The 26,938-nt window shown below is 45.4% G+C and overlaps 10 protein-coding genes across 10 annotated transcripts; 7 read left to right on the top strand and 3 right to left on the bottom strand.

Annotated features, from left to right (window-relative positions):
- Positions 1 to 4,857: 4,857 nt before the first annotated feature.
- On the top strand, positions 4,858 to 5,916 carry TRIVIDRAFT_66308 (uncharacterized protein; the record flags this gene model as incomplete). Its single annotated transcript, XM_014096094.1, has 3 exons — positions 4,858 to 5,281; positions 5,354 to 5,664; positions 5,731 to 5,916. 3 exons carry the CDS (start codon positions 4,858 to 4,860, stop codon positions 5,914 to 5,916), a joined length of 921 nt encoding a protein of 306 aa, XP_013951569.1.
- A 619-nt stretch (positions 5,917 to 6,535) lies between these two features.
- On the top strand, positions 6,536 to 7,751 carry CSK2B (casein kinase II subunit alpha; the record flags this gene model as incomplete). Its single annotated transcript, XM_014096095.1, has 5 exons — positions 6,536 to 6,647; positions 6,712 to 6,890; positions 6,968 to 7,162; positions 7,219 to 7,638; positions 7,701 to 7,751. 5 exons carry the CDS (start codon positions 6,536 to 6,538, stop codon positions 7,749 to 7,751), a joined length of 957 nt encoding a protein of 318 aa, XP_013951570.1.
- A 782-nt stretch (positions 7,752 to 8,533) lies between these two features.
- TRIVIDRAFT_205967 (uncharacterized protein) lies at positions 8,534 to 10,237 on the bottom strand (the record flags this gene model as incomplete). The annotated part of the gene is made up of 5 exons (XM_014096096.1): positions 8,534 to 8,916; positions 9,037 to 9,143; positions 9,209 to 9,612; positions 9,673 to 9,884; positions 9,940 to 10,237. 5 exons carry the CDS (start codon positions 10,235 to 10,237, stop codon positions 8,534 to 8,536), a joined length of 1,404 nt encoding a protein of 467 aa, XP_013951571.1.
- A 550-nt stretch (positions 10,238 to 10,787) lies between these two features.
- On the top strand, positions 10,788 to 12,504 carry TRIVIDRAFT_57287 (uncharacterized protein; the record flags this gene model as incomplete). The annotated part of the gene is made up of 4 exons (XM_014096097.1): positions 10,788 to 10,891; positions 10,942 to 11,069; positions 11,129 to 12,160; positions 12,245 to 12,504. 4 exons carry the CDS (start codon positions 10,788 to 10,790, stop codon positions 12,502 to 12,504), a joined length of 1,524 nt encoding a protein of 507 aa, XP_013951572.1.
- A 418-nt stretch (positions 12,505 to 12,922) lies between these two features.
- On the bottom strand, positions 12,923 to 14,602 carry TRIVIDRAFT_205969 (uncharacterized protein; the record flags this gene model as incomplete). Its single annotated transcript, XM_014096098.1, has 5 exons — positions 12,923 to 13,565; positions 13,618 to 13,739; positions 13,799 to 14,064; positions 14,125 to 14,541; positions 14,587 to 14,602. The coding sequence occupies 5 exons, from the start codon at positions 14,600 to 14,602 to the stop codon at positions 12,923 to 12,925; spliced, it is 1,464 nt and encodes a 487-aa protein (XP_013951573.1).
- Positions 14,603 to 15,090: 488 nt separating this feature from the next.
- TRIVIDRAFT_57288 (uncharacterized protein) lies at positions 15,091 to 15,951 on the bottom strand (the record flags this gene model as incomplete). The annotated part of the gene is made up of 1 exon (XM_014096099.1): positions 15,091 to 15,951. The coding sequence occupies one exon, from the start codon at positions 15,949 to 15,951 to the stop codon at positions 15,091 to 15,093; it is 861 nt and encodes a 286-aa protein (XP_013951574.1).
- Positions 15,952 to 17,340: 1,389 nt separating this feature from the next.
- Positions 17,341 to 18,312, top strand: TRIVIDRAFT_42391 (uncharacterized protein; the record flags this gene model as incomplete). The annotated part of the gene is made up of 1 exon (XM_014096100.1): positions 17,341 to 18,312. One exon carries the CDS (start codon positions 17,341 to 17,343, stop codon positions 18,310 to 18,312), a length of 972 nt encoding a protein of 323 aa, XP_013951575.1.
- Positions 18,313 to 19,496: 1,184 nt separating this feature from the next.
- TRIVIDRAFT_57290 (uncharacterized protein) lies at positions 19,497 to 20,348 on the top strand (the record flags this gene model as incomplete). Its single annotated transcript, XM_014096101.1, has 1 exon — positions 19,497 to 20,348. The coding sequence occupies one exon, from the start codon at positions 19,497 to 19,499 to the stop codon at positions 20,346 to 20,348; it is 852 nt and encodes a 283-aa protein (XP_013951576.1).
- Positions 20,349 to 21,844: 1,496 nt separating this feature from the next.
- TRIVIDRAFT_173869 (uncharacterized protein) lies at positions 21,845 to 24,561 on the top strand (the record flags this gene model as incomplete). Its single annotated transcript, XM_014096102.1, has 6 exons — positions 21,845 to 22,194; positions 22,249 to 22,941; positions 23,010 to 23,450; positions 23,505 to 24,000; positions 24,066 to 24,133; positions 24,185 to 24,561. 6 exons carry the CDS (start codon positions 21,848 to 21,850, stop codon positions 24,399 to 24,401), a joined length of 2,262 nt encoding a protein of 753 aa, XP_013951577.1.
- An 839-nt stretch (positions 24,562 to 25,400) lies between these two features.
- On the top strand, positions 25,401 to 26,684 carry TRIVIDRAFT_227223 (uncharacterized protein; the record flags this gene model as incomplete). Its single annotated transcript, XM_014096103.1, has 1 exon — positions 25,401 to 26,684. The coding sequence occupies one exon, from the start codon at positions 25,401 to 25,403 to the stop codon at positions 26,682 to 26,684; it is 1,284 nt and encodes a 427-aa protein (XP_013951578.1).
- Positions 26,685 to 26,938: the final 254 nt, after the last annotated feature.

Genomic DNA, 26,938 nt, shown 5'->3' on the forward strand with positions numbered 1-26,938 from the left:
CATGCTAGGTAGGTGTACCATCTACTAATTCGAGAATTCAAATCGGGGGTCTGACATTGGCGGATCAAGAATGGTTGCAACCGGTTACAGGCAGAGTGTTTGGTTGCTCGATAAATTCTCCCCGCTCATTTGGTTATTAAAGAGCATTCGAACTGATCAGAGTCACAGTTCATGCACCCCGGATTCTTGAAATACATTGACTGTGGAGACAGACACAGCCCCTCATGATTTCAGATCTCCAAGCCGTATTCTTCCTGCATCAAGTGCGGGGACAAGAGTCATTCATCATCAAGACGTAAGCACATATCACATCTACGTGACGTACGAGTATTCTTGTTTCTCGGAAACAATGGCGATTGTTGGTGAGGGGTTCTGACCTTGCATAAAACTCATGTTTCATTCTGAGATAGACATTTGAAATGGTGTCCGAGTTATACCGGATTGTCTTTAGTTGAATCAAAAATAAATAACAAAACCTGTCGACTTGGGAAACATCAGACCCGACCCCCGCATTGAAATCATAAGCTATGCCAAATGGAATGCCCGGCATCGATCCTTTCGGGTATTCTTTCACCCTCAGTAGCCATATCACCTTTGTACTCCGTATTGCCGTCACATATCTCACCGTGGCTTCACCCAATAGGCAAAAAGGAATGGAAGAAGCTTCAGTTGGGGGCCGTATCCTCCCTCAGCAGACGTGAGTCCGGGGCGCGGAGTCGCGGCAGCTAAGCACTAGCCAAAGTTTAAGAGGAGAGTTTTATTTCCGGTGCTATCCCCTCGAATGTGTGCTCTTATGATCCCCGAAGCTTGTTGATAATCAGTCCCAATTCGATAATGCGTAATGAATGACAGAAGTTTTGTGCATTTCAAACAAAGCCAAGTATTTGACAGGATGGATTAGGCGTATTGAACATGGAGACTCGAATTTCAGTCCACCACGGCCGTCTAAAAGCGCAGCGGAGCAATGAAGCAAGTAATTGAGCCTTCATACATGGTCGCAGTGAAAAATGACCTGGTCTTGGGTGTGGTTTTTTAAGGGAAAAAAAAAAAAAAGACAAAGAGAAAGAGGGAGAGAGGGAAAGAGAGAAAATTATGATTAATTAATTAAGTGATTTGCTTATTATGTCTCAGAAAGGATGCGCATTTCTCTACCCCGACCACTCACTCTACGTCTTATGAAGACACCTGATTTCGCCAGAGGTGTCAAGTACACACTATACAGAGTACACACTCAGACTTATCCCTTCCCGGTGAATTTCATGAGGATTTCTTCTATCGTGCGCGTTCAAGAAGGGCATTAGTACTTCATTAAAGTCATTTTGTTTTGTAGCTGAGCATCCTTGCCGGTGATGCCATCAAGTTCAATCATAACCCTTAACGATACATTTTTATAAGCAACATGAGTATCGTTATTCTATCCTGACATTCTTCAAGCTGCGCATCAGGTATCTGTAACAATACTTTAAGTGGAAGTGTCTAATACGCAAGGTTCATTGTGAAACACATTTTTGTGAGTTACAAGTCTGATGCCCCCTCAGGCATTCATAGGGGGCAAGCAAAGCTGCATCATCCATTAGGGTCTTTTGGTTTGATCAGGGTTATCCCGTTCCATCAAGGTCATTCTTTTGCACCAAGGTTATCGCTATCTGTCATAAGCGCCTGCTATTTGGGGGTAGTTTGGTTATTCCCCTCCGGGCGCGCCTTCTGCTACTTCTTGTATTTAACAATCTTGATCCAACGGGATGACCTTGATCCAACGCGATGACCTTGATCCAACGCGATTAAGGTCAGCGCGTTGGATCAAGGTTATCGCATTCAATCCGTTCAATTAAGGTCACCTTATTAGATCAAGTCCATCCTGTTAGATCAAGGTCATCGCGTTCGATCAAGGTCATCGCATTAGATCAAGGTTGTTAAATAAAAGAAGTTGCAAAAAGCTTAGGCTAGAAAATAACAACATAACTTAAGGTATATTGGGCTTTAGGGAGCTAAGCGCTATAGCTATAGCAGTTATAGCGCTATTAATTGGAAAGCTTTGCGAACGATATCAGGATGTAAAAGCTATCACTGGGCTCAATAGCTGTTACCGGGCTTAATAGCTTGCTATGTCTAATAGCTTACTGGGCTTGGGAGCTGTTGAATTAAAAAGCTATTGATGGCCCTAATAGCTGCTGCTAGCCCTAAAAGCTTGCTAATAACCCTGACAGCTTACTGGGCTTAATAGCTGCTTTCAAAAGAAGGCTGTTGAATTAGAAAGCTGCTGCCGGCTTTAACAGCTACTGATTAAATAGCTGCTGGGTTGAATAGCTGCTATTGATGAATGGTCTTAGGTTGAAAAAGCTGTAGTTGGAAGGGAAATCTAATCTGGAAGGTGACCTGTTTGGCAAAAAAATCAAACAGCCTTTAAATAGCTGTATTTGCCTTACAATGCCCTTTTGGCGGCGAATAAGCTGTTACAGTACGAAATTCTTTTATTAGCACTGTCCAAAAACACCCACCCCTCGCGTAGGTACTTTCCTATATTTTAAAATACCAATTATTTATAATAAAACCAGAGCATACCTATACGGAAAAGGCTGTGTAATCAAATGTACATAAGGTTAGTTACAACGCAAGGTGTATATGGACGCTTAACACCACAAGAACATTGCGATACCGACTCTAAGACACACTAAGTTAAAAAACCGAGATTAAAAGCACATCGCGGGCGGTGAGAGCTACCAAAAAAACACAATTTTAACCAATTGCCAGTCAGTCTTTCAAGATATAGCTTGGAAATTGGGTGATTTATTATCGTTTTTGCCCGCCAGTAGAGTGAATCTGGAAGCTTCACTTCACCCAGTTTACCGGCTTCGCAAAGCTGGCTTCGCAGCTTTGCTTGATTACATTGTAAAAAAGCTTTAGCTACACGTATCTACATGCAATTTGAGGTCACATGATCTTCGCATGCCTATGATATATATATGTACCTACCTTATATCGGGCGCCTAATAGCAGTCACCTCTTCAGAGGTAAGAAGAGAAACGAATCGTCCTACTACATCATCTTTGGTCCCTACCTATTAGTTACCACCGATGTATTGACTCTCTTACGCCTGCCGACCTCACGTACCCTTATATGCAAGGTTTGGGGCATGTTCATCTATATATACACACTCCACGAGGTCCGAAAAGATATATTGGATACGGGGCCATCCTGTATTTCCCAAACGGCTACTTGCTGTACTACAAACTGCGCAAAGTAAGTGGAAGTGAGCCCCGTCACCCTTGGTCTCATACAGCTGAGCGTAATCCGGAGGGCGACCAAATTTATTCCTGCATCGGTAATTACTCTCTATAGTGTGAGTGAACATTCCTTGTATCATAGAATCCCCAGTTACCCAAACTACATTTCTTTATACAGAAAAAACAGTACAGTATACTCGGCGATTATTGCGTTGCTTATGCGCCTTGGCGTCCAAAGAGAGTCTTCGCCTCTACTCCGTAATGGTAGCGAGTTTACCGAGAACAGGGATATGTGTAGCCGAGTTGGGTCCAGTCTTCTAGGGGCTTTCTTGGTAGCAACGGCTGAGAATTATTAATGTGTATGCATGAGTCGTAAACTCAATCATTGCTGATTAGGCCGTCTGACCGAAAGAACGGTGGCTGTTTCTATCGTTGGCCTACCTGTATATTAGGCACTCAGTGGAAGCTATATCGCAGAAGGTCAACTGCATAAACAGCAAGAAAGAAGAAAACGAAAATAGACATCTAGCAACTTATAGCAAGACAAAAGTTGCCCCTGAGCTGAGCGCTATTATTAGTTGGGATGCCTAGCTTTGGCAGCTAACGGAAAGGAGAAAAGAATAGCCCAGTGGCCACTGGGCAATGCAGCCCTTTGATCGATGGTACCCACACGGCCGATGCCTGTTAGTACACTTATTCTTAAGCCAAAATCAGCAACAGTGATTCCAAAGACTTGAGTTCGGGCTAGTTGTAACATGATCTTTCAGCATATTGTCTTCTTGATGCGGCGCCAAACAGCAAGATGACCAACCAGACCGCAATGTGGCAATGCTGTTGCTCTTGTTGTGCTAGAGATAGTTTGAATTGGCTGATTGGATTCAGGTTATCTATGTGCATATACAGCAGTTATTGACTGTTTGGCGCGTGTCGAACGAGACAAGCTCAAAGAAGTACGGTGGTGGATACCTGTTAAAAGACTGCATTTTGGCTGGTTGAAGTGTAGTTAAATTTGTAAGCTTCATGCTTCTTGTTGGCTCTGGGATGGTTTTGATGTAAAGAAAGAGTGTTGTACTGGTAGCCAATATTCTTCCGCAATGCCTGCAAAACAGCTTCAGCGTTGCCTGCATTTGGTCATAGTTTTAGGAGCTGCATATTTGACCGCTCGATCAAGAGAAATTGCGGAGTGATTCTCGCTGCTGCTCCACAATTAAAACGGCTCTCGCTCACAAGCGCAACACAATACAGGTTTTGCGACTTTGAAGATGGAAGCAAGTTAGACCGCAACACGTATGACTGATCAGGGTTCTTCGAATGTCGCGGTACGTATTTGAGCCGATGTCCGGAACGCCATACCGAAGGGGAACTAACTATCCACGCGGCGTTTGACATCTCAGGAAGCGGTGGCTTAGTGTCAAACTCTTAGAAATAAGCAGATGAAAAAAAGGGTGGCCTTGTGGAGGTCAAAAAGCCTAACCAAATCAAAGCCAATGCCGGACGGAAATTAAAACCTTTAAATCTTCAGATCCGGCAGTTGTACATATCTTCTTCTGTACATATGCCTTTTGCAATAGCAAACTCCCCACATGCAGTGACCGCATAGTACAAGATAGAGCAAGGTCACACGATAGGGACAATGAGCTCCAAAGGCAAAGAGAAGCAGCCAAGAATACAATTTCTCAACCTGACAAACCCTAGCGACGCCACTAAATCGGATGCACTCACTGTTATACGTTCACATGTGGCAAAAAACACACATGGCCGCAAGCAAGCAAGTCGCCGGGTTCGCTTAGAGATTCGGCAATACCAGCCTGCCGCCGGATCAAGCAAACTTAATGATCACGGGCAGCAAGAAGATGTTGACACACAGTTGGTGCATGTAACTGAAGAACGTCATCTGCAAGTAGCACACCAACTAAAGCATACCGAGGAAGCTCGACCAATCGAGCTAGAAATATGGATGCCCAATCCCCAAACCTCTGTGACATCAAATCGAAGAAACCCCTTCCAGAGCACCGCAAGAGCCGTTTCTGATTCCGAGAATTCATTGATTGATCATTGTAAGAATTTTCCCTATGACTTCTTCACATCCATGATATATAAAATTGAGCTAGAGCACTAATCGGTTGCAGATATCACCTATGTCGTTGACCACGGGTATACAGATTGTATTCATACTGAGACTGAACAACTCCTTCTCCAAAATGTCCGGTCGCAGTTTGTGCCATGGTCACTTACAGAGCGAGGCCTCCAGGCCGGCCTCTTTATGGCAGCCTGCCGGAGTTTATTAACTCTACATCCTGAAAACGATTCCTATAGAGTTTCCCTGCTCAAGTACAAGAGTGAATGCATCAAAATACTTCGCGCCGCGCTTTCAGACTCAGATGGAGGGGATATCAGCGATTATAGTATTGCTTTGGCTTTGGTATTATCAACGGAAGAGGTAAGTGCTTTTCATTCGTATTGTGTCTATTATCGTAAATGCACCTAACACTTATTTGCTGAGTAGTTTCTTTCTGGGAATGTAACGGAATACCGACTGCATGGTGAGGGCATTCTCAGGATGGTTCATTTGAGAGGAGGGTTCAAGGATCTTGGCCCAGATGGCCTCCTAGGATATCTCTTGGCGCGATCCGTCTATAATCCAATCTTTAAATTTGTGGATGGGCCTGATGTTACAGAATTAATGCAATAGAACATTTATAAAGTATGATAATGATAAGAATTACTGGTATCAGTAGTATGTGCTCGCTGCATAAACCATAGCTTATAGTACGGGGAATTCAGCACGGCTGTAACTGCATCTAGGACTCAGAGGCGAATGAGTTTATCAATGTAAAGCTGGAGCCAAATATGTGCTACGACAGGTGCATATATGTATCGGTGCTGTCAGATCCAGGAATAGCGAGTAAATCTCGAGATATAGGCTAATAATGCACCGAACATCAACGTGACGCTCAAGTTCGTCTTAATCAACGTTTACTGGTGAACACTTTCACATGTACTGTACTGCTCGAGTTAGTAATCACGGTCAAGGACAGCGCATACAAAGATAATGAGAATTCAGTGGTTAATCGAACAAGGAGAACAGAAGAAAGAAGAATAATTAACTAGCTACGTAAATATTGGTGGCCTATCTTTTTCGTCTCCTGCTGAGATACGTAAAGTGGAATGCGAAATGTCAGGCATGGTCATTTTTCTCAACATCGCCACAGCTCCAGCAAACAAAACCCCGCTCAACGCCAGCTATTTAAATCCCGCACACCGCAACAACAAAGAACAATGTCAGTCCATCCCGAAGGTATGTAATAACTATGAATTGTAAACGTGATGTTATCCCCGATATTGGAGCTACAGTGACAACATTTGTGACACTGTATACAGGATCCGCAAGCAGCGATGCCTATGAGATCGTGCGCAAAATTGGTAATTCGCTAGCCTCTACCAGCCTAATCAACATCTATGCTAATAATAAAATATCGTGAAAAAGGCTTTGGGAAACACGCAGATATCTTCGAAGGTGTTCGGATGATAGATCTCAAGAGATGCATAGTCAAGCCAGCGAAAGAAGTAGGGAGGCTCAGCATAGAGCAGGAGATCAAAATCCTTCGCTCTCTTGGAGGCGGGATAAATATCCCGAAACTCTACGACATTGTGCAAGACAGCCAGGTATGCCTGCTTGGGGCGTATTAACAGCGTATAGAGTTGAAGTAATCCGGAGAGATTCCCTGCTGATAAATTAATAGATGGAACCGCCGTCCTTGGTCTTTGAATACATTGAGAATATCGATTTCCGAACTTTATATCCTACATTTAGCGACGGAGACGTCCGCTACTATATGAAAGAACTTCTTAAAGCCGTTGAATTTTGTCATAGCAAGAGCGTCATGCATAGAGATATTCGTCCGCACAACATAATGATTGACCACAATCAACGAAAGGTGGGGATCCCCATCACCTTTATTGCACAGGTAGCTGATGTCTCAAATGGTACTAGCTACGACTATTTGGCTGGGATTACGCCGAAGTTCATGTTCCCAACTGTAGATATAGCGTCAGAGTTGGTCGAGGTTTCCACAAGGCTCCGGAACTACTTTTACAGTACGAAGAGTATGACTGCAGCGTAGATATATGGAACGTAGGAGTAGTTATTGCGTCTATGGTCTTCAGGAAAGAGCCATTCTTTCATGGAGCGAGCAATTTTCATATCCTACAGGCGATTGCCAGGGTGCTAGGCACCAAAGGCCTGCTCAACTATGTGGAGAAGTACGATATGGAAACCATCACGGATGGTATTGATGCTATCGCGCATTTCGAGAGGAGGAGTTGGCAAAGTTTTTTCAACGAGAGCAATGAACGATTTGCAAGTATGGAGGTCATGGATCTCTTGGATAAGCTGCTTCAATGGGATCATAAAGTAAGAAGATGCCTTCTTGGACAATTTTGATAAATATTTTATTTGCTCACCCGTATTTATAGCAACGACTTACTGCTGGGGATGCCTTGAAACATGCCTATTTTAACCGGTAATTACGACCTGCGGCAATCCAATTTCATTATATCCAAAGTCGAAACGATGACGCCATTTATAAACCAGACGTGATTGTTCTTTCATGCTGATATACGTTGAAATAGTTGCCATGGTTGCATTCACCCCCAAATAAAAAAACGAGGAGAATATCCAGAAGCATATCACGAGCCACTCCCTTCTTGATATAAGTTTGATGAAATATCGCTTAAACGCCAAGATGATTGCTCAAAATTCCCATTGAATGGCACTTCTTGAGGCTCTGTGGTGGACATGTAATCGTCCCATAAAATGTCAAAGCCAAAATCATCAGCGTTCTGTAAAGATAGAGCAATAGCGCTTGGCTCATGTATTAGCATACCATCGAGCAAGTCGATGGATGGATTACCCCCCTCTTCAGTTGATGAATACCCCATGTTACTGATTATTGGTGAAGGGAGTCCGGTTGTATTGTTGCCACTCTCACTAGAAGGCGGAGGCTTTAATATTCGTTCCAATAGAGTATTGTTTGAAGATGAATCTCGTTGCAACTGTCGATGGTATCCTCCGATCGCTCTCGAAAAATCCGATAAAATTTCAGCATAACGTTGTGCCTGAGGACTCAATTTTGCAATCGTTTTCAAGACATTTTGTGATGAGGAAAAATAGAATTGCGATTCTGAACTCGATATTTCGGGCGGCCTTAAGAGAGATAATCCAAGAACGAGCCCCGCAGCGAAAACCCATGCCCTGCTCAAATATTAGATCAACTTCATGCTTCTCTCGAGCCTGCGGCGATCCAAACTTACTGAAGTATGCACATATTACCGAGCAGAAAGTCTGATGTGCCAGCGTCATGACACATCTGCACGAGAAAAGTTGCTGCATCTGTGCAGACGCGTGCCAATTCTTGTGCCTTTACATCAGACGGAGAAAGACCAAAAGATTTTTCCTGGCCGCCTCGGTTTGCTTGCCTTTGCTGCAGCCAGGTGATAGCCTCACTTATGAGAAACTGTCGTGTCACCAACATGACGCCAAAATAATAATTGCAGGCTACATGAATGTTGCCAATGGCTGCTTGCTGGTGGTTGTCTTCCACGTAGCCGTCATTATGTCGTGTTAACAGTTGACGCAAAGCTGGTGGTAGGCCTTGTGCCCAGTCACGTAGTTTCTTCAGGAACTCCTCAGCTGTGGTCATGTCAAGAGTACCATCCCGTGTTATTTTTTGTGCTATTAGCTCGACGATGGAGCACGATTCAAACATGGCATCTAATGTCATCGAAGTGTGAGGGACTGGTTCGTTTCTACCTTTTGCTTCTTGAGCCTCGGGCTGAATGTCCTGAGTCCCGCTAGGTCTCCCAAGTAAAGAATTGCAGATGAGATCGAGAACTCGCAAGCTCTTCCATATTTGCACTCTTCAGCAGTAGGTTAATTTGTGTTGAAGAAGAATTAGTTAGAAAATAACGCGAGAGGAACTTACCTCACCGTCCGAATGTCAGTCGGTAAAGTCGCATTTAACTCCGGTAAGTGTAAACCGAGGATAGTGGCTGCCCGTGATGCGACGCCTAGGTACAACAGGCCCGTATTTCTACGACAAGCACAAAACATGTAGAAAGCCATGAGAAGAAAGTTTCTCACCATGGAAAGGCTTGGATTTAGAAGCATATCCTGGAACCCGAGACGCTGTGCTTCAGCAAAGTAGTTTGAAGATGTCTTGACATCTTTGTCTCCATTGCCCCTACAGTGGGCTCCAATGGCAATTACTAAGTAAGCCGCTATTATATCGTCTTTCGATGATGCATTCTCAAATTCGGATTCCAGAATCCTTTCAGAATTTAGTTGGCTCAATATGCCACCCGTGAGCAAATTGAGAAATCCATTTGACTTGATTAATAGTTAGCGAAGTTCAACTAGAGTCGGAAGCCTGCTACCGCAACCACAAACCGCAACTTTGTAATAGTGGATAAATTCGGTTCGTTCCGATACGCTCAAGTTATCCACAAAGTCGATGGGCCTATGAGATGTGGATCTCAAGGTGGCTTCCAACATCGTATTGCTCCGTCGACTTTCAGTGAAAGCCGAAGGGCCTGCAAATCGCCGAAGGACATTCCGGAGAAACTGGAGCATCGATATTGCGGCTGTCTTACCAACATAAACTGTCTCGAGAGGGTTAATCAATCATGATGTTCGCTACTTGAATGCTTTTCTCACCTTTTTCTCCCTTGGAAGTCAATAGCATTCTAGCATTCTGAGTGATCAATGGCTGTGGGGCATTTTCGCTCCGTGCATCATGATTGATCTGTAACCCCTCACGATCGCGTGAGGAGTCCATGCGATTCGATGGGGATGCCTTCGCTCTGTCACCATACACACAACTGGCACCAATTCCTTTTCGGGAACAAGAGGAGCAGGGAAGTCGGGAATCGCATCGCTTTCTTGACAATCGGCATGCTTCGCAGGCTCGCACGGAGCGCTTCCTGTCCTCAACTCTAACTCTATGTCGAGGCATGGCTTTGTCGTTTCGGATGCAAGCATCCGCAGGTTCAGCCAATCGACTACTTACAGCCGCAACAGGAAGAAATAAATGCGAATTGCGTGAATGTTAGAATGATTGAATCAACTAGCTGTGTTTAATTGCGGAAGAGGCACTCCCTTGTTCTGTGTTACAGTCGATGCACACGCGTTCGTAACTGGTCATCGTTCTTTATATGTGCGGATGTGGGAAGGCCAAGAGTCGGATACTGTACAAATTCATAGCGGATGGAGGTCCCGACGCCAATGTTTCTGTGCTTTTATGGGGCTATGCTGATGAATCAGCGATCGTGTAACCCCGTGTCACCCCCGGAAGGATTATGGATTACCTCCTTGCCAAGAACTTGGGGTAGATCTGAGCTAAAGAAAGACAAATTAAAATATACCAAATCATTTAAAGATTAATCAACCAGTTCTTCCTAGAAAAACGCTGATGGCCCACTATCTCCATCTCATATTCCTTCCTGTCAATGCGATTGAATTGGTCTTGTCTCCCACAATAATCTGTGATTGATACCTTTCTCATTATGCCGACTCAAGAAGCTCCCGCAATTGCAAAGCCTCATTATCAAGAAGTTGAACATGAGAAGTTACATGATGCCGCAGAACGTGGACAAGCAGCAACAGACGAGTAATTTTCCCATCCCTCTTCTGGTTGGCTAGCATTAACCGCTGTGCTAGGCATGGGCAGTCTCTTGTACAGCTAGATCCGAAGGCTGAAGCGAGGCTTCGTTGGAAGCTCGACCTCTATTTGCTTCCATCAGTTGCCCTATTGTACCTCTTCTGTTTCATTGACAGAGCAAATATTGGTCCGTTGCTTTACGAACTCTCCGACTAAGAATATTGCAATTTACTGACTTTGTTCAAGGAAATGCCCGCCTTGCAGGATTTGAGAAAGATCTCGGCCTGATTGGCTACGATTACAATACCGTTTTATCTATATTTTACGTGTCATACATTATCCTCGAAATTCCTAGCAATATTCTATGCAAGTGGATGGGACCAGGATGGTTTATCCCAGCTTCATCTCTAGGCTTTGGCCTTTGCTCCATTTTTACTGCTCTCGTCCACAACAAAGCTCAAGCTTGCGCGGTGCGCTTTTTTCTTGGAGCATTTGAGACTGGCTTATTACCAGGCATAGCTTATTACTTGAGTCGTTGGTATCGCAGGTCTGAGCTGGCTTTTCGGCTGGCCATGTATCTTGTCATGGCACCCTTAGCCGGGGCCTTCGGCGGACTTCTCGCATCTGCCATTCTAAAGCTACCCCATTTTGGCGGATTCACAACTTGGCGCATGATCTTCGCCATTGAGGGTGTTGTCACCGTTGGTTTATCGATCATCTCATTTTTCACCATTACGGATCGCCCCTCAACGGCACGCTGGTTAAGCCAAGACGAACGAGATCTTTGCATCGCTCGAATCAAGTCTGAACGTGTGGGAACCACGACTCTTCTCGACAAAATGGACAAAAAGAAAATGCTTCGCGGAATCAAGAATCCAATGACGATATCCACCGCAATTATCTTTCTTTTTGTTAACATCACAGTACAGGGACTTGCTTTCTTTACTCCAACGGTAGTGCAGACGATCTACCCTCACAAGAGTGTCATCTCTCAACAACTCTATACAGTACCTCCATACATCGTCGGGGCATTTTTTACCGTTGTGTTCCCTCTTCTCAGTTGGCGAATAGACCGTCGTCAAATAATCATTGCTGCTAGTGCACCACTGGGGATGGCCGGCTATATCATGTTTTTGGCGAGTACCAATCCAAGAGTCAGATATGGGGCAACGTTCTTGATCACGAGCTCGGTCTTTGCCCTTGGGCCGATGGTTAATTCACAAGTGAGCGCCAACGTCGTTACGGATTCCGCGAGAAGCAGCGCAATTGGGTTTACAGGTAATTCAGAATCTTGACTCTCTCAATGCCCATTACGATGCCAATACCAACCTCGTTTGTACTGACATTACTTTTTTTTTTTAGTCATGCTTGGCAATATTGGGGGTCTCATATCAACTTGGAGCTTTTTGCCCTTTGATGCGCCCAACTTTCATATTGGCAATGGTCTTAATCTTGCTACTACAACAATGGTCCTCATAGTCAGTAGCATTATGTTAGCGTGGATGATTAGAGATAACCGCAAACGAGATAGCTGCAATGTAGAAGAACAGTTGAGTGGTCTTTCTCCAGAGGATATTGAAGACCTTGACTGGAAGCATCCAGGATTTCGCTGGAGGCCATAAAGCGTGACAGCATCTGTCATCGCTACGCAATATATTTCAATCATTGGTTGATCTTGGGATGCTGAGGAATAGTCATAATATATTTTAAAGCATTGAGAAATTGCAACTCCGCTACACGTCGAGACACCACACAGAAATTGCACTCCTTCTCCTACACAATAGTACATCTGATGGCGTAAATCTCAGGTACAATATTACTCTTGGAATAAATTCTTTGTGCCGTCCACCCGTATTAATTGGTAGAATCTTGCAAGACTTCATTCTCCTCTCAATGTAGTCTAAACTAGACATGCATGTGAGCTTGAAAGAGTGTGTTGTATTGGCTATATATATATATATCATTTTACCTGTTCATCAACTTTTGTTCTCTGTGGCTAACAGTGAGTGCCGCCGAAAGGTATCATTTGGGTTCAACACATCATAAGAACATTCGAGACTCCGGTGGTATTGCATCGCGAAGAGAAGCAATTCCAACAATAGATGGGTATTCTGACAAAATTTCCATGAACTCAAGACGCAGAGCCTCAGGCACGCATAGCGAGACTGATCCAATAGTAAGGCTCCAAAGCAAGAAGTGGTTGTCGAATCCCCATGAGACCAGCATATCGCGACCCTTCAACGCCGATAATAACTTATACGCGTATGACGTGGCCCCAGTATTGTCCATTCCAAATTTTGCCCGAACTTCACTAATGTAAAGGATACCGGCCAACCGAAAGCACTCTCTTCGTTTTGAGAATTGGGTAGTTAAACTGCCTGCGTCTCGAGGCAATGATAAAAGATCATGAAGAATCGGGGCCAAGTGAAAGCCAGGGAAAAGGACAGTTCGCCAAAACGCTTCACCTAGTACGTTTGCTTCGGAATTTATAATAGAATTGACCTGCTGTATCGCATCAAATATATGGATAACCGCCGGATCCTGGGTTAGTGTGCCGTTGGTATCGGGGGAGCTCGCTACCGGCATAGGAGAAATTCGGAGTTTGCTCTCGGCTGATAATATATCATATGGCTGAGGATAACGTGGCTTCACATCTTGGAGATAGCTACCGCGTATATCGATCCTATGAGAACTGTAAGTTATTTTTGTGGCAGCATGAAAAGATTAGACCTTACCAATACATCATCATCCAAATAACTGGCAACTGCTGGAGCGCTGTTAGGCCACCAACACCACTGATAGCGTGAGAGAGTCCGTCAAGGTGCACGTTGATGAGATGCGGGTTGGACGTCAAATTCTGTCAATCTTTCAGTAAAACAACGGCCGTTAATTTCTGAAGGTTCAGTTAGCACATACTGCGAATGCCGCAAATGTCAGGATTGCTATGATGGTTTCGAGATTAGCTCGTTGGGCAGGATCATCCAACCGTCGTCGTAGTGCTCTCGTGGCCATGAGAGAGTATTTCGCATAATCTATGCTGCTCTCGTGGTCCCCAGTCCCCACATGTTTCCTGTGCCAGGCTGAAGACGACAGCATCTGTGTAAGCGATGCGCATCCTTGTAGAATATCGAGAAAGCCAATCTCGATCATAGATTTGAAGATGACGCAGCCTCCGCCGTACACTAAACTGCAGCGTTGAGTAAAATAAAATGCGAGGGGGGCCAATCTATTACAGTACTAACAATGATTCCATAACTCGCGAGCACGCGGCCGCTGATCCGGAGGCACCAGTAGAAAAATTCCAGCACCCTCTCTTCCATCTATGGGACGGAGTCCCTCTGGGTTAATTTGCATCATTTCGTTGGCCTGTGGCGATGCAAACCGCAAATCCAATGGTATTGGGTCACCACGTTGTGGCCTCAAAGCTGCATCCCGCGATAAAGCTTGAAGCCACGATCCAACGTCAAGGTCAACAGTCAAAGCATTTCGCGGTGGAGGCGGATTGCGCCGACGATAGTCAGATTGCGCTCGGCTTCTCACACGCCTTCGAGTTTCGGTGTCGCCACGCAAGTTTGTTCCAGAGACAGTTATGAACTCAAATTGTGGGCGATTACTATCACGGTTGCGCTGCAGTTGTCCTAGGAACTCGCTTGTGAGCGCTGTATGTCTTTTCTCGCCATAGAGTGAACAGCACATTGACTTACTTCTTCCCTCATCCATCAGAAAAAGTGTATCATAAGTCAGTCGATGGTAAAGGAGAGGTTTGTGGCCTGAGAGTGAATGAGACGGATGCTCTGTTGTGTCTGTTACGAAAGTTCCTATGTAGAGAGACTGAAACTTCGTAGCACCCTGTCGAACGGAGTGAGACTACATGTACCGAGAAGTAGGCTAAAATCGCTCGCGCTCCACCACTCCCAAGTTCTGCCTGTCTCGCCACAACCAAGAATTTAGGTTTGCGTAATGTCTCTGGTTAGTATTAGCCTACTACGCTCCTGTTGGTAAAGAGTGAGGTTCTGCGCACTGTGCATTTTTGCCAACGCGGCCGGGCACTTGTGACTGCCTCCCTAAGTCAGGTATTACCTACCGCAGAGATGTCAGCTCGCACGTTGCATGCCCTTTTGCGGCCAAGGAAAGACATGTCACAGAGCCTCATAGAATCAGAGTAAAACAGATGTAATAATTTTATTTCGCACCTAATCTTCTGTAAACTATCCTAGGAACTGTTCTACCTCTTTCGCAATCAACGGCCCGTCGCTCTCGACCGCAAAATGGCCGGCGTCGATGAGTTTAACAATTGCATTCGGCAAATCTCTTTTATATGCGTTAGCTCCGGGTGGAATGAAGAACACATCGTTCTTTCCCCAAATTGCCAATAAAGGCACTTGAGAGGAACGAAAGTACTCATGAAATTTCTCATACAACGGTACGTTATTTTGATAGTCCATGAAGAGATCAAGTTGGGCGTCCTTCCTCCCTGGGCGCTGTAGCAAAGTGTGGTCTAGTGTATAGGATTCAGGTGCGATGGTCTGAAGGTCAGGAGTACCATTCTCATATTGGAACTTGGTAATGTCAAAGTTCAGCATCGCATCTGCTAACTTGGATCGATCATCAGAGGTGTTCTTGCTCGCCCAGAAATCTTTGATGGGTCCCCAGACGTCACCAAAGCCCTCCACATAGGCATTGCCGTTTTGTGTAATGATGCTCTGAACAGCCTCTGGGCGACGCAATGCTAGACGCAAACCCACTGGTGCGCCATAGTCGAAGACATAAACAGAGAATTTAGTGATGGAAAGCGAGTCCAGAAACTCGACAAGGATATCCGTGAGCGACTCAAACGTGTATTTGAAGCCTTCAGGTGTCTCGGTGAATCCAAATCCGGGAAAATCTGGAGCAATGACTCGATACTTAGTAGCGAGCAGTGGAATTATGTTCCGATATTGATGTGACGACGACGGGAAACCATGAAGAAGTAGAAGTGTCTTAGAGGGATTTGTGGGGCTCTGTTCTCGATAGAAAACGTTTACGCCACTCTTGGGCAGTGCCAAGCGGATGTTCTGAGTTGCGGCCATTTTCGTTTCTTTCAATATTTGATAAGTATGTTGATAGGTTCCCAGCAACGACAATGCTAAATGGTTCTCGAAGCTCGTTGGTGTTTAGTGTTGCACTCTTGGTGTATCGAGTTCCTTGAAAGCCACTCGACGTGGGGATTTATACCATTTAAAATCTGAGGGAAGATAGCATACTTTCCTATCTCCTTCTCAAACTCGGTTGAAGACATATTGAGTCCACGGCTGCTGTCAAATCACGTCAGACTTAGGTATGGAATTACTGGCGACCTGCCTACGATCGCAGCAACGTCACTCACTAAACCGCATGGGGGAAATGCTGACTTCACACCATACATCGTCTTGCGCTAATCGCAGATAGAGGCAGCAGCTCACACAATCCTAGCCTCACCAGCGAGAACAGCGAAAAGTATAAAAAATAGAAAAGCAAAAATAAAATAAAGCTGTTCCAAATAAAGTAAATGCTCATTTCTTTTCTTGTCTTAACCGTATGCCGATTAATGTCTCCCCAACACTATCAATTGATATATTCCTGTACTACCTGGGTATGTATTCAGAGATCGCAGCTGATGGTGAAACCCCTCAATATTTCGGTGGATGACTTTCACCACTCTGAGAAATACATAACACGCGACAGGCAGAGGCAGCTACGTCGTGCAAGGTCTGCACTGTAACGCGTACTCATTAATCGCAATTGAACGGAGATGCCATTATGAAGCAAAATGTCTCTCGACTCTTTTTAGGTATAAGTTCAGCATTTTTATAACTTTATTAGGACTAGAATTGGGCAACCGTTCTGGGAGGGGCAGTACAAGTACAGCTTACACCATTCGGCAATTGGCGGAAATCGCGGAGGTTGTAGACTATTATGAGGTCTCGCATTTCTTGAGAACGCTAGATCAGAAACAGTGATTGCTGCTCCCTGGTCTTGCATCGCGCTAGCATAGCGTAAAGAGCTCGTTCGGAGGACTCCGTATTATTGATGAGATGTGTGAAGGGCGGATATTACCAGATCAAATCATATATGCCGACAGTTACATCACCAGAGACGCAAATGTAAATTTTCTAATAGCACCATTGACAAATCAGGTCAAGACCACTACTTGCCATCTACCTACAGGAATGAGTAACTCATAGAGCTTGGGGACTTGTAGCGAGAACGGCGATTAGATTTGTCATATCACGAAATATGTGGCGTCACTACTGTTATACCTTAACTTACATAAATAGAGAGCGCCTCGCTTCAATTTGGATACATATATCTTATCCTGTAAACCCATCCATCGCGTTGCAGTTAGCCAATTTGTACATTGAAATTCGAAAGTCGACAATACTTTACATCAAGAACGTTCATCCTATACTCACCTCTAAGATACAAGGGCTGATACAACTATGGAAGCTATTGTTATATCAAAATTCGGAGGCCCTGATGTTCTCCAGATCCAGCAGGTGCCTAAGCCAGAGCCTGTTGCCGGGGAAGTGCTCGTGGAAGTTTTCGCCTTTGGCGTAAACCATGCCGAAATGCACATGCGCAAAGGCGAATGGGATGAATGGAACCCAATTTCTGGGTTAGAATGTGTTGGAGTTGTCGCAGCCTGCCCCGGCGGCGAGATCTCGATCGGCACCAAAGTTGTCGGAGTAATGGGAGGCATGGGTAGGAATCGCCCTGGAGGATATGGATCATTCGTAAATGTTCCACTTGCAAACGTCGTTCCAGTCAAGACAGAGCTTCCCTGGGAGCAACTTGCTGTTGTTCCAGAAGTCTACTCAACAGCATATTCTTGTCTGTTCACGGTTCTCGATTTGAAGCCCGGCGAATCACTTCTTATCCGCGGATCAACCTCTACTATCGGTCAAGCAGCTCTTCATTTGGCTGTTGACGCCGGTGCTCGGGTTACAGCGACGACGAGACGAAAGGAGAGGTTCGACTTTGTGAAGACAATGGGCGCCGTTGATGCCAAACTAGAGCACGAGGGCCTCCAGTCGGAATTCCCCAGCGGCTTTAGATTTGATAAGGTTCTGAACTTGATCGGCAACAGAGTTTTACTGGAGTCTATTTCCTTGGCTCGGCCTGGTGGGCGCATGCTTCAAGCTGGGTGGCTCGGTGGATTAGATCCCGTGGTTGATTTCAACCCTATGGTTCAGATGGACTCGGGGGTGCACTTTAGCTTATTTCACAGCAAAGTGTTGGGCACTCCTGACTTTCCCATGTCCGGCATTCCCCTTCAGGATATTGTCAGCAAGATTGAGAAGGGAGCCTGGGATGCAAAACCCGCATTTGTTTTCGAGTATAAGGACATTCAAAAGGCGCATGAAATGCTAGATTCACATAATGCAGGTGGAAAGATAGTTGTCAAACATTAACCGGTGGTATTACGATACCCTGTACTCAGTTAAATAAAAAAAAAATTAGAAAATACGTAACATTAATATTTCGGGATTTTCTGTTCTGCAATATAATGACTCTTATTCATGCCGCTATTAGGTATATTCTACATAATTCTATTTTATCGAATTTCTTTTCTTTCTTTCTTTCTTTCTTTCTTTCTTTCTCTCTCTCTCTCTCTCTCTCTCTCCTTTTCTTTCTTTCTTTCTTTTTTTTTCTTTTTTTAAAAAAAAAGAATTAAAAAAAAAGAATCTATAGAAAGCGAGTGAGTCAATAAGATAAGCGGTAATAGACATATCTCTCATTGCAATTTCACTCATCAAGGGTGAGTTCACAGAAATACTTCCGGCCTTGCTGCTCTCTGTACATGATGTCCAAATTTCTTTACCTCTGTTCAATTAGTAAGAAGCAGCAAGCAAAAACAGGGAACTTTTCGGGCATCGGACTTTCTTTCATTCTTCCGGTTTGTCTCCCCAACTCTTTCTTTATCCTCAACTATTCGAGTTGCTACTTTGCAGCGCATTTCGGCACAATTACTAATACGATGCGCGATCGCGCCCTGTTCGCGTTTACCCTTATTACGCGTTATTTTAAACGGCGAAATTTAAAGGTGCCTGGAAAAGGAGTTCTTGGTCCATACAAATCAAGCGCATGCGCGTAGACTAAAAGAAATCCGGGTTATTTCATTATATTGTCGGGTATGTTGGAATTGAGCCGATTGTTTAAGCTTAATTGGTCCATTGTTTATATTAAACGTAAGGTTTCCTTTCGTTTATGGATAGTTGGGGTACGTATGCCGTAAAGCCCATGCAACCGACATGTAAATGTGTGGGCTTATGGGACTTGTATAAGATACAGATCTGTTGTCCAGGACCATTTCATGCTTTGCTTTAATGCTAAACGCTGCACTTGAAGTAATTGTCATGACGCTGGAGTATAGGTGTTGCGATTAAGCCATTCAAGGCCGCATCTAACCGCCCGAGAGTTCTGTGACTGGCCGACTTTTTAGCCGCGCCCTGCGAAAGACTGATTGCTTATTGGTATTTGCAAGCATTCATTGGGCATGCTAATATCTTATATACCTGGGACGGTTATCTCATGAGAGAGAGGGGAACTGGGGCAACGAGATAGCAGCAAGAAATAATACTTTTTACCTTACGATATGAGTGTTGGATTTTTGGGCCTGGGCGTGATGGGAACGCCCATGGCGATCAACTTGTGTCGCAGATTCCCCACCACTGTTTGGAATAGAACGGCCTCTAAATGCGCAGCATTGGTACAAGCAGGTGCCGGGCTCGGCCAGACGCCAGCCAAAGTGGTCGAACAATCCGATATCATCTTCACCATGATGTTTGACGGTCCTGCCATACGGTCCGTAATCGACGACGACTTCAGAAAAGCGCTTCGGGGAAAGACCCTTATCAACACTAGTTCAGTTTCTGTGGAATTCAGTCAGGATCTGGCGCAAGAGGTCCACGAAGCAGGTGGCAAGTTTATCGAGATGCCTGTCAGCGGAAGCAAAGTGCCCGCTGAAACAGGGAATCTTGTGGGAATGATGGCCGGTGACCAAGCCGAATGCGAGCGCATCCGACCTTTTGTTGAACCAATTACCAGTGCGGCTGTCTATTGTGGGCCTATCGGGGCGGGCCTGAAGACCAAGTATGCCGTCAACATTTTTCTTATCACTGTTACCGCTGGTCTCGCGGAATCGATGAATCTAGCCCGAGCACAGGGTCTCAATCTTGAAGCATTTAGTAGTGTGCTGGATGCTGGTCCCTTGGCCTCTGCCTATTCGAAACTAAAGCTAGCCAAAATAGCCAAAGGAGACTGGTCTGCCCAAGCAGCTGTGAAGGACTGCTACAACAGCACTGAATTGATTCGGACAGCGGCGAAGGCCGCAGAAGCAGAAACCCCTCTCATTCAAGTATGCAACTCTTTGTATAGGCAGGCAATGGATTCCGGATTGGAAGATGAGGATATGATCGCCGTTTATAGGGTCTTGTCAGAGCAATAAGAATTGCACTTTATATAACCTCATACTGATTATTTCTGCCGTCATTCCTAGGCGTGGAAGAGGTTAAGAGAGCCGTAGGTTTCATCGATCTGCCTTGCCACGTGGAAGTCACACGAGGCCGAGGTGGTCCTTTGGTGATGTGGATTAAACAATGCAGAGACGTAAACCGGAATAGTATTCCGAGTAAGATACTCAGATGTATGGAGACATGTGCGAAGTTATGATGTGCCTTGCTTAGAAATCGCTGTCTTTTTATTTGTTTATATGTATAGACTGCTTCCGTTAACCTAGTACCCATTTTCAAGACTCACTGAAGCCAGTTGGATGAGCTAATTTGGGTACTTGATAGTCTTTTGAAGGGGAGCGAATCAATGGACCTCGCTTCTACATGTTTCAGCTGGATAAAAAGCTATGCTTGGCGTTGCTCATGATGACGAGAAGGCTATTTTGCGCTGGCTGATGAATGAGCCGCATTTCATTTGCTCATAATGCTTTATCCACGTGGGGTTCATACATACCACATGAGAGGAGCCAGACGCTACACGCTCTAATACAGGATTGATGATCATGGAGCTGGTACCTGGTGGCTATTGACAGCTAAACCTTTTTTTGGACCGACAACGGCAGACTAAGGCTAGCTTTAGAGTGATGGTCGCCCTGGCACGGAGATTTGTAGATGCGCGTGAAAGCTCTCCGGGTTTGGGAGTGATGCTATATCGCTTCTCTGGTGAACGCATTGACTCTGGCGAACACACCTTGACTTCGGCATAAGGATGACTGCCCACTATAAATGCTTGAGGGGAAAAAAAGTCGGCATGTTTTCAATTGCAAATTACCGCAAAACTACGATCTTCATATTTTGGCCAGCGATGTGCGGACGAAGACTTATGACAGCCCGCGTGGGGGAGGGCTGGCTTGCTTGTCAACGCGTCTGGGCTTACCATCTGGGACATTTGCATCGTGCCCAGAAAAATATTCGATGCCGATTAACCGATTCATTTACAAAAAGACCCTGGACCAAAACTAGGGTCTGTGGTAGCTGCTAGCAACGGATCCACATCTGTTGGCGATTTTGTTCGTGCCGAGTCCGTCACGGCATTGTAATTTTTGCACGTGTAATCTGCGACACAATTGGATTGGGTACGGTTTGACCATATTGGGCATATGAAAAGTATTGTTAGTGTTGATACGGATCGGAATCGCATCCGAACTACACCGAATTCGAATTGAGCTATGACAACACCTTCAAAAGGCAGGTGAGAATGGGCCAGAGAGCTAACTATGCTGAAGCCTGGGCAAGCAGCATAATCAATTTGTATTAAATGCCCCCAGCTCTCGGTCGCATTTCTGTTGTTACGTGCCTTGATTCGAGAGCGGTTGTGCCTTAAGAACCGCCGTCAGTCGTGTGGTTTCCTTGCCTTCGGCTGCCTGGTCTCTCGTTATTGTCATTCGTTAATCCGAACATCAGACCGGTAGAAAAGATCAATCCGTCATCTACAATGAAGTCCGCTACTCTCTTGGGAGCCATTCTTGCCGTGGCGGTTGATGCTGCACCAACCGCCGACGAGCTTTATCCCTATACTGGGCCCAAGATCCCCGTTGGCGACTGGCTTGATCCCACTGTCAATGGCAATGGTAAAGGATTCGTGCGACTGGTAGAACCGCCTGCTGTGAAGCCAGCTTCTTCGAACCCCACCAACAACGTCAATGTCATTTCCATTTCATACGTACCTAACGGCATCAACATCCACTATCAGACACCCTTCGGCCTGGGAGAGGCACCCTCGGTCGTTTGGGGAACTAGTGCATCTGATCTCAGCAATACCGCTACCGGTAAATCAGTGACGTATTAATATCCTCTATTGATTCTTTATTGTCTATAGCTAATTGATCTGCACAGATACGGCCGTACTCCGTCATGCTCCCTTGTTGTAACAACTCAGTGCAGCGAATTCTTCCATGATGTCCAGATTGGCAACCTGAAGCCCGGAACGACTTACTATTATCAGATTCCGGCAGCCAACGGCACCACTGCATCTGATGTTCTGTCTTTTAAGACTGCCAAGGAGGCAGGTGACTCTTCTGAATTCACCATTGCGGTCGTAAATGACATGGGCTACACCAACGCTGGTGGAACCTACAAGTACGTCAATGAGGCCGTCAACAACGGTGCCGCATTCATTTGGCACGGAGGCGACATTAGCTACGCCGATGATTGGTATTCTGGTATACTTCCGTGTGAAAGTGACTGGCCTGTTTGTTACAATGGCACCTCTACTGAGTTGCCCGGAGGTGGCCCTATCCCGAAGGAATATGACACGCCTCTTCCGGCCGGAGAAATTGCCAACCAAGGTGGCCCCCAAGGCGGAGATATGAGCGTCCTATATGAATCGAACTGGGATCTATGGCAGCAGTGGATGAACTCCGTCACCCTTAAGGCCCCTTACATGGTCTTGCCCGGTAACCATGAAGCCAGCTGCGCCGAATTTGATGGCCCTGGCAACGTCCTCACAGCCTACCTGAACAAGAACCAGCCTAACGGCAGTGCTGCCAAGTCTTCCCTTACGTATTATAGCTGCCCCCCTTCTCAAAGGTATGTTGTAGATGCGCTATAATATGGGACCCACCCTCCTTCTACAGGATATATCTAACGACTCCTAGGAACTTCACTGCCTTTCAAAACAGATTCCGCATGCCTGGAGGTGAGACTGGAGGTGTTGGTAACTTCTGGTATTCATTCGATTATGGCCTTGCTCATTTCGTCTCTCTCGACGGAGAGACTGATTACCCGAATAGCCCCGAGTGGCCTTTTGCTAAGGACGTGAAGGGAAACCAAACTCATCCTTTTGCTAACCAGACATATGTCACTGACAGTGGCCCGTTCGGCGCTGTTGACGGTGACTATAACGACAAAAAGGCCTATGCTCAGTACCAATGGTTGAAGAAGGATTTGGAGAGTGTCGACCGCTGCAAGACCCCCTGGGTTATTGCAATGAGCCACCGTCCGTTTTATAGTTCACAGGTCTCGTCTTACCAGAAGACCATTCGCGCGGCTTTTGAGGATCTCATGCTGCAAAATGGAGTCGATCTCTATCTCTCTGGGTATGCCAGCAACGTTTTTGCCCTGCTTTGATCTTAATTACTAACTTTATATAGACACATTCACTGGTATGAGCGCCTTCTTCCTCTCGGAAGCAATGGTACTATTGATGAGGCCTCTGTGATCAATAACAACACATACTGGACAAACCCAGGTGTTTCTATGGCCCATATCATCAACGGAGCTGCAGGAAACATTGAGAGCCACAGTACTCTTGGCTCAGACCCTCTTTTGAACATTACTACTTATCTTGATCAGACCAACTTTGGATTTGGTGGATTGACCGTTCACAACGCCACCGCTCTTTCATGGAGCTATATTCACGGCTCTGATGGTTCTAAGGGCGATGAGCTTATCCTTTTGAAGAGAGATTCAAAGGGAACCTGTGGCTCCTCGAGCAGCTCCTCCGCAGCTACCAGTGTCGCTACTGCGACATCTGCCTCTCAGTCAGCCGGCGCAACTACCATCACTGAAGTTGTCACTAGCTACACAACTTATTGCCCAGGCAGCACTGTATTTACAGCTGGATCTAGCACTTACACTGTTACTCAGGCAAGCATATTTCAACATTTATTGTTAGTTCATCATTGGAATATAATTAACCAGTTTTTTTTTAGGCCACTACCCTCACTATCACCGATTGCCCTTGCACCCTTACCCATACCATCTCGAATGGAGCCACAATGTCAGTTTACCCTTCCTGGGAATATGAACCATACTAACAATGTTAATTTAGCACTTCTGAGAGCACTCCCGCCGGCCAGACCGGTGCGACCGAGTCAGCAACTAGTTCTCCTGTGGCTTGGAACAGCACATTGGCTACCGGAGGAGTAACAACCACCGCCACTGGTGGCGCTACCGCTCCCACAGTACCCGTTGGTAGCAGTGCGAGCCACGCGTTGGTTCTGCCAAGCTTCACCTGCATTCTTTTGGCCCTACTCTCTCTTCTGTAGATTTCACAGTTGTGTCTAGAAAGGCTGTAGGATAGCAGTATGCGAATGAACTCGGAGGGATTAATAACGTAATAATTGAGATTTCGAGGAAAAGAAATGCTTGTTCTATTTGCCAGTTTTTAACCTCTAAATAAAAGAATATATTTTTATACTGTCTATTTAAAGCACATTTAAATATTAAATCTCTATGTTTGCCTGTCCATCGATGTAGTCAAAGCAAAAATTTGCTTTTACATGCTTTGCAGAAAAACAGAATTGGATATAAGTAGTATCTAGTACCACGGATTATAGATAATGATGTCGCAGCTGCCGATTGTCATGTATATGCTGTCTTCGCTTCAATTGAGTTTCTAGAATTAGTGCGAGGAGGCTTGGAACATTGACAGATCGCGGGGTGAGTACAATCACCGCAGTAATTGACATCCAGTCCCGCAGGGTCTCATATGTCGAAGATCACAGAGAAAATACATGAAGTCGTCATTTACTAGAGAAAACATGTGTGGATACCCCAGTGCAATTTCTAAAGCCATGGGCAGAGTCACCACAATGACGTGCCCGGCTGCCCGGCTGTGTTTCCCGTGCTTAGCAGGGTGACTCCAAAGTTGAAACTTCAGTAGCGGTTGAAAGGGAAAAATAAAAGGATCTAGAATATAACTCAATTTGGCTCAATTTGGTCATTCCCCTATTATAGTGTTGACTCTACGGCCCTGTGTTTCCCGTGGTAAATTTGCCACAACTCCCCCCACAGGAGGTGACTCCTCATAATCTGCCTTCCAACAGCTAGTGACTCATCCCAAGGCTGTGTGCCCCGCAATACAATTCAACCGGATTTCCAAATGGCTCCATCAACTGTCCGATATATAGATCCCTCAAGCATTCAACATAAATATAAGCAAAGATAATCCCTAGCAAGACCCTATCTCCGCAACAGTTAATTCCCACTTTATTCGTATGAACTATACCCATATTCCTTTGAGCACTCAATTACTACCCCACATAATGGACTCGCTCTTGTCATATCCTATGCCAAATGGCGTGTACGCCATCCCGCAAGATCAATTGGACCTTCGATCGGACGCTGATGTGGATCATGACCTGCTCAACCCTAAGCCCGTCTCGGACGAGAAAAATATCTGGTTCTTCTGGCATAGTGGTATCAGTAAAATGCACGGCTACACTCGGCGCACTGTTCGGAATTGGCACAGGAGATTTTCCAAGAAGGGATGGGTGATCCGCGTCCTAGATTTTGAAGTTGGCTCTCCCTTGAATGTGGCAAACTACCTCGACATCCATGATACCAAGGTGTTTCCCAAAGCCTTTACGGATGGTACTATTGGTGGCCACCACGCGAATCAGCACATCTCAGATCTTGTGAGATTTCCCCTCTTATTGAAATATGGAGGTGTCTATGCGGATGTAGGCATGGTACAAATAGGGGATCTGGACCGTGTCTGGAATACTACCATCGGCGATCCAAGCTCGCCATACGATATATTCACTTATAACATGGGTGGACCTGAGGAGCGTGGCATGGCAAACTATTTCCTCGCTTCAGGACGAAATAATCCTTTCTTTTTCCGGTGCCACAGGCTGTTACTTGCACTGTGGGCCGCAGATGGGGGCAAGACCAGCACCGAGGGGATGCATGCTAGCCCCTTGCTGAAAGGGCTTCCCTTGATGGATACTGGGCTCTCAATGACAGAGAATGGCAGAACATATGGACGAGAAGAGACGGCCAGAATGTTAACTGATTACATCATTCAGGGGCAGGTCATCACCATGGTTATGGGCTTGATCGATGTGGAGGATGACTGGAATGGACCGAAATACGTAGCAGAGCACGTCTATGCTTATGATTTCATGGTCGGATCACAGCTAATTAACGAAATTACCGCATGGAACGGCCCCAGACAGTTTGAGCTCATGTCTCTACCAGTTCCCAGAGACGGCGAAAAGGAAAGTGACGACCAAAAACTCGCACGCCAGATCGTAGAGGATTGTCTATCAAAAAGTTTTGGTATGAAGCTCGCAACAGGCATGATTGTTAGAGTTATGGGAGATACCTTGAGCTCCCTATGGAGGAACAATGAGGGTAGCGACAATGTTGCAGGAACATATGCGCATTGGCTGAGATACGGTACTCTGTATTGGTGCCCAAAAGACCACCCCGCCAAGTTGGATTTTAAAGAGATCCCAGCTTTCAAAATTGGCCCTCTGTTGCGAGAAGGAGATATTGGACCAGGAGCCAAAGAAACGGCAAATGACTTTCGTGTACCGAATTAAAGATAGAGGTACCAAAGCCGTCACTTAGCATTGTACCTTTCGTTGGTACATATCGATAGCCTATGTATAACGTCATGCAATGCAGTTCTCGTTTGTATAGAAGAAGACATTTTAGATCAATCAAGCTTAATTGTGCTACAAATTATATGAGTTGAATGTTCTGTTGCGATATTCAGCTATTTTATGATAAGTTCGATATGACCCTTACATTAGGTAGTGTGATTCCCGAATTCGGGAATCACATCTACATGGTG

Source organism: Trichoderma virens, assembly GCF_000170995.1.
Source record: "Trichoderma virens Gv29-8 chromosome Unknown TRIVIscaffold_89, whole genome shotgun sequence".
Classification (NCBI taxonomy): domain Eukaryota; kingdom Fungi; phylum Ascomycota; class Sordariomycetes; order Hypocreales; family Hypocreaceae; genus Trichoderma; species Trichoderma virens.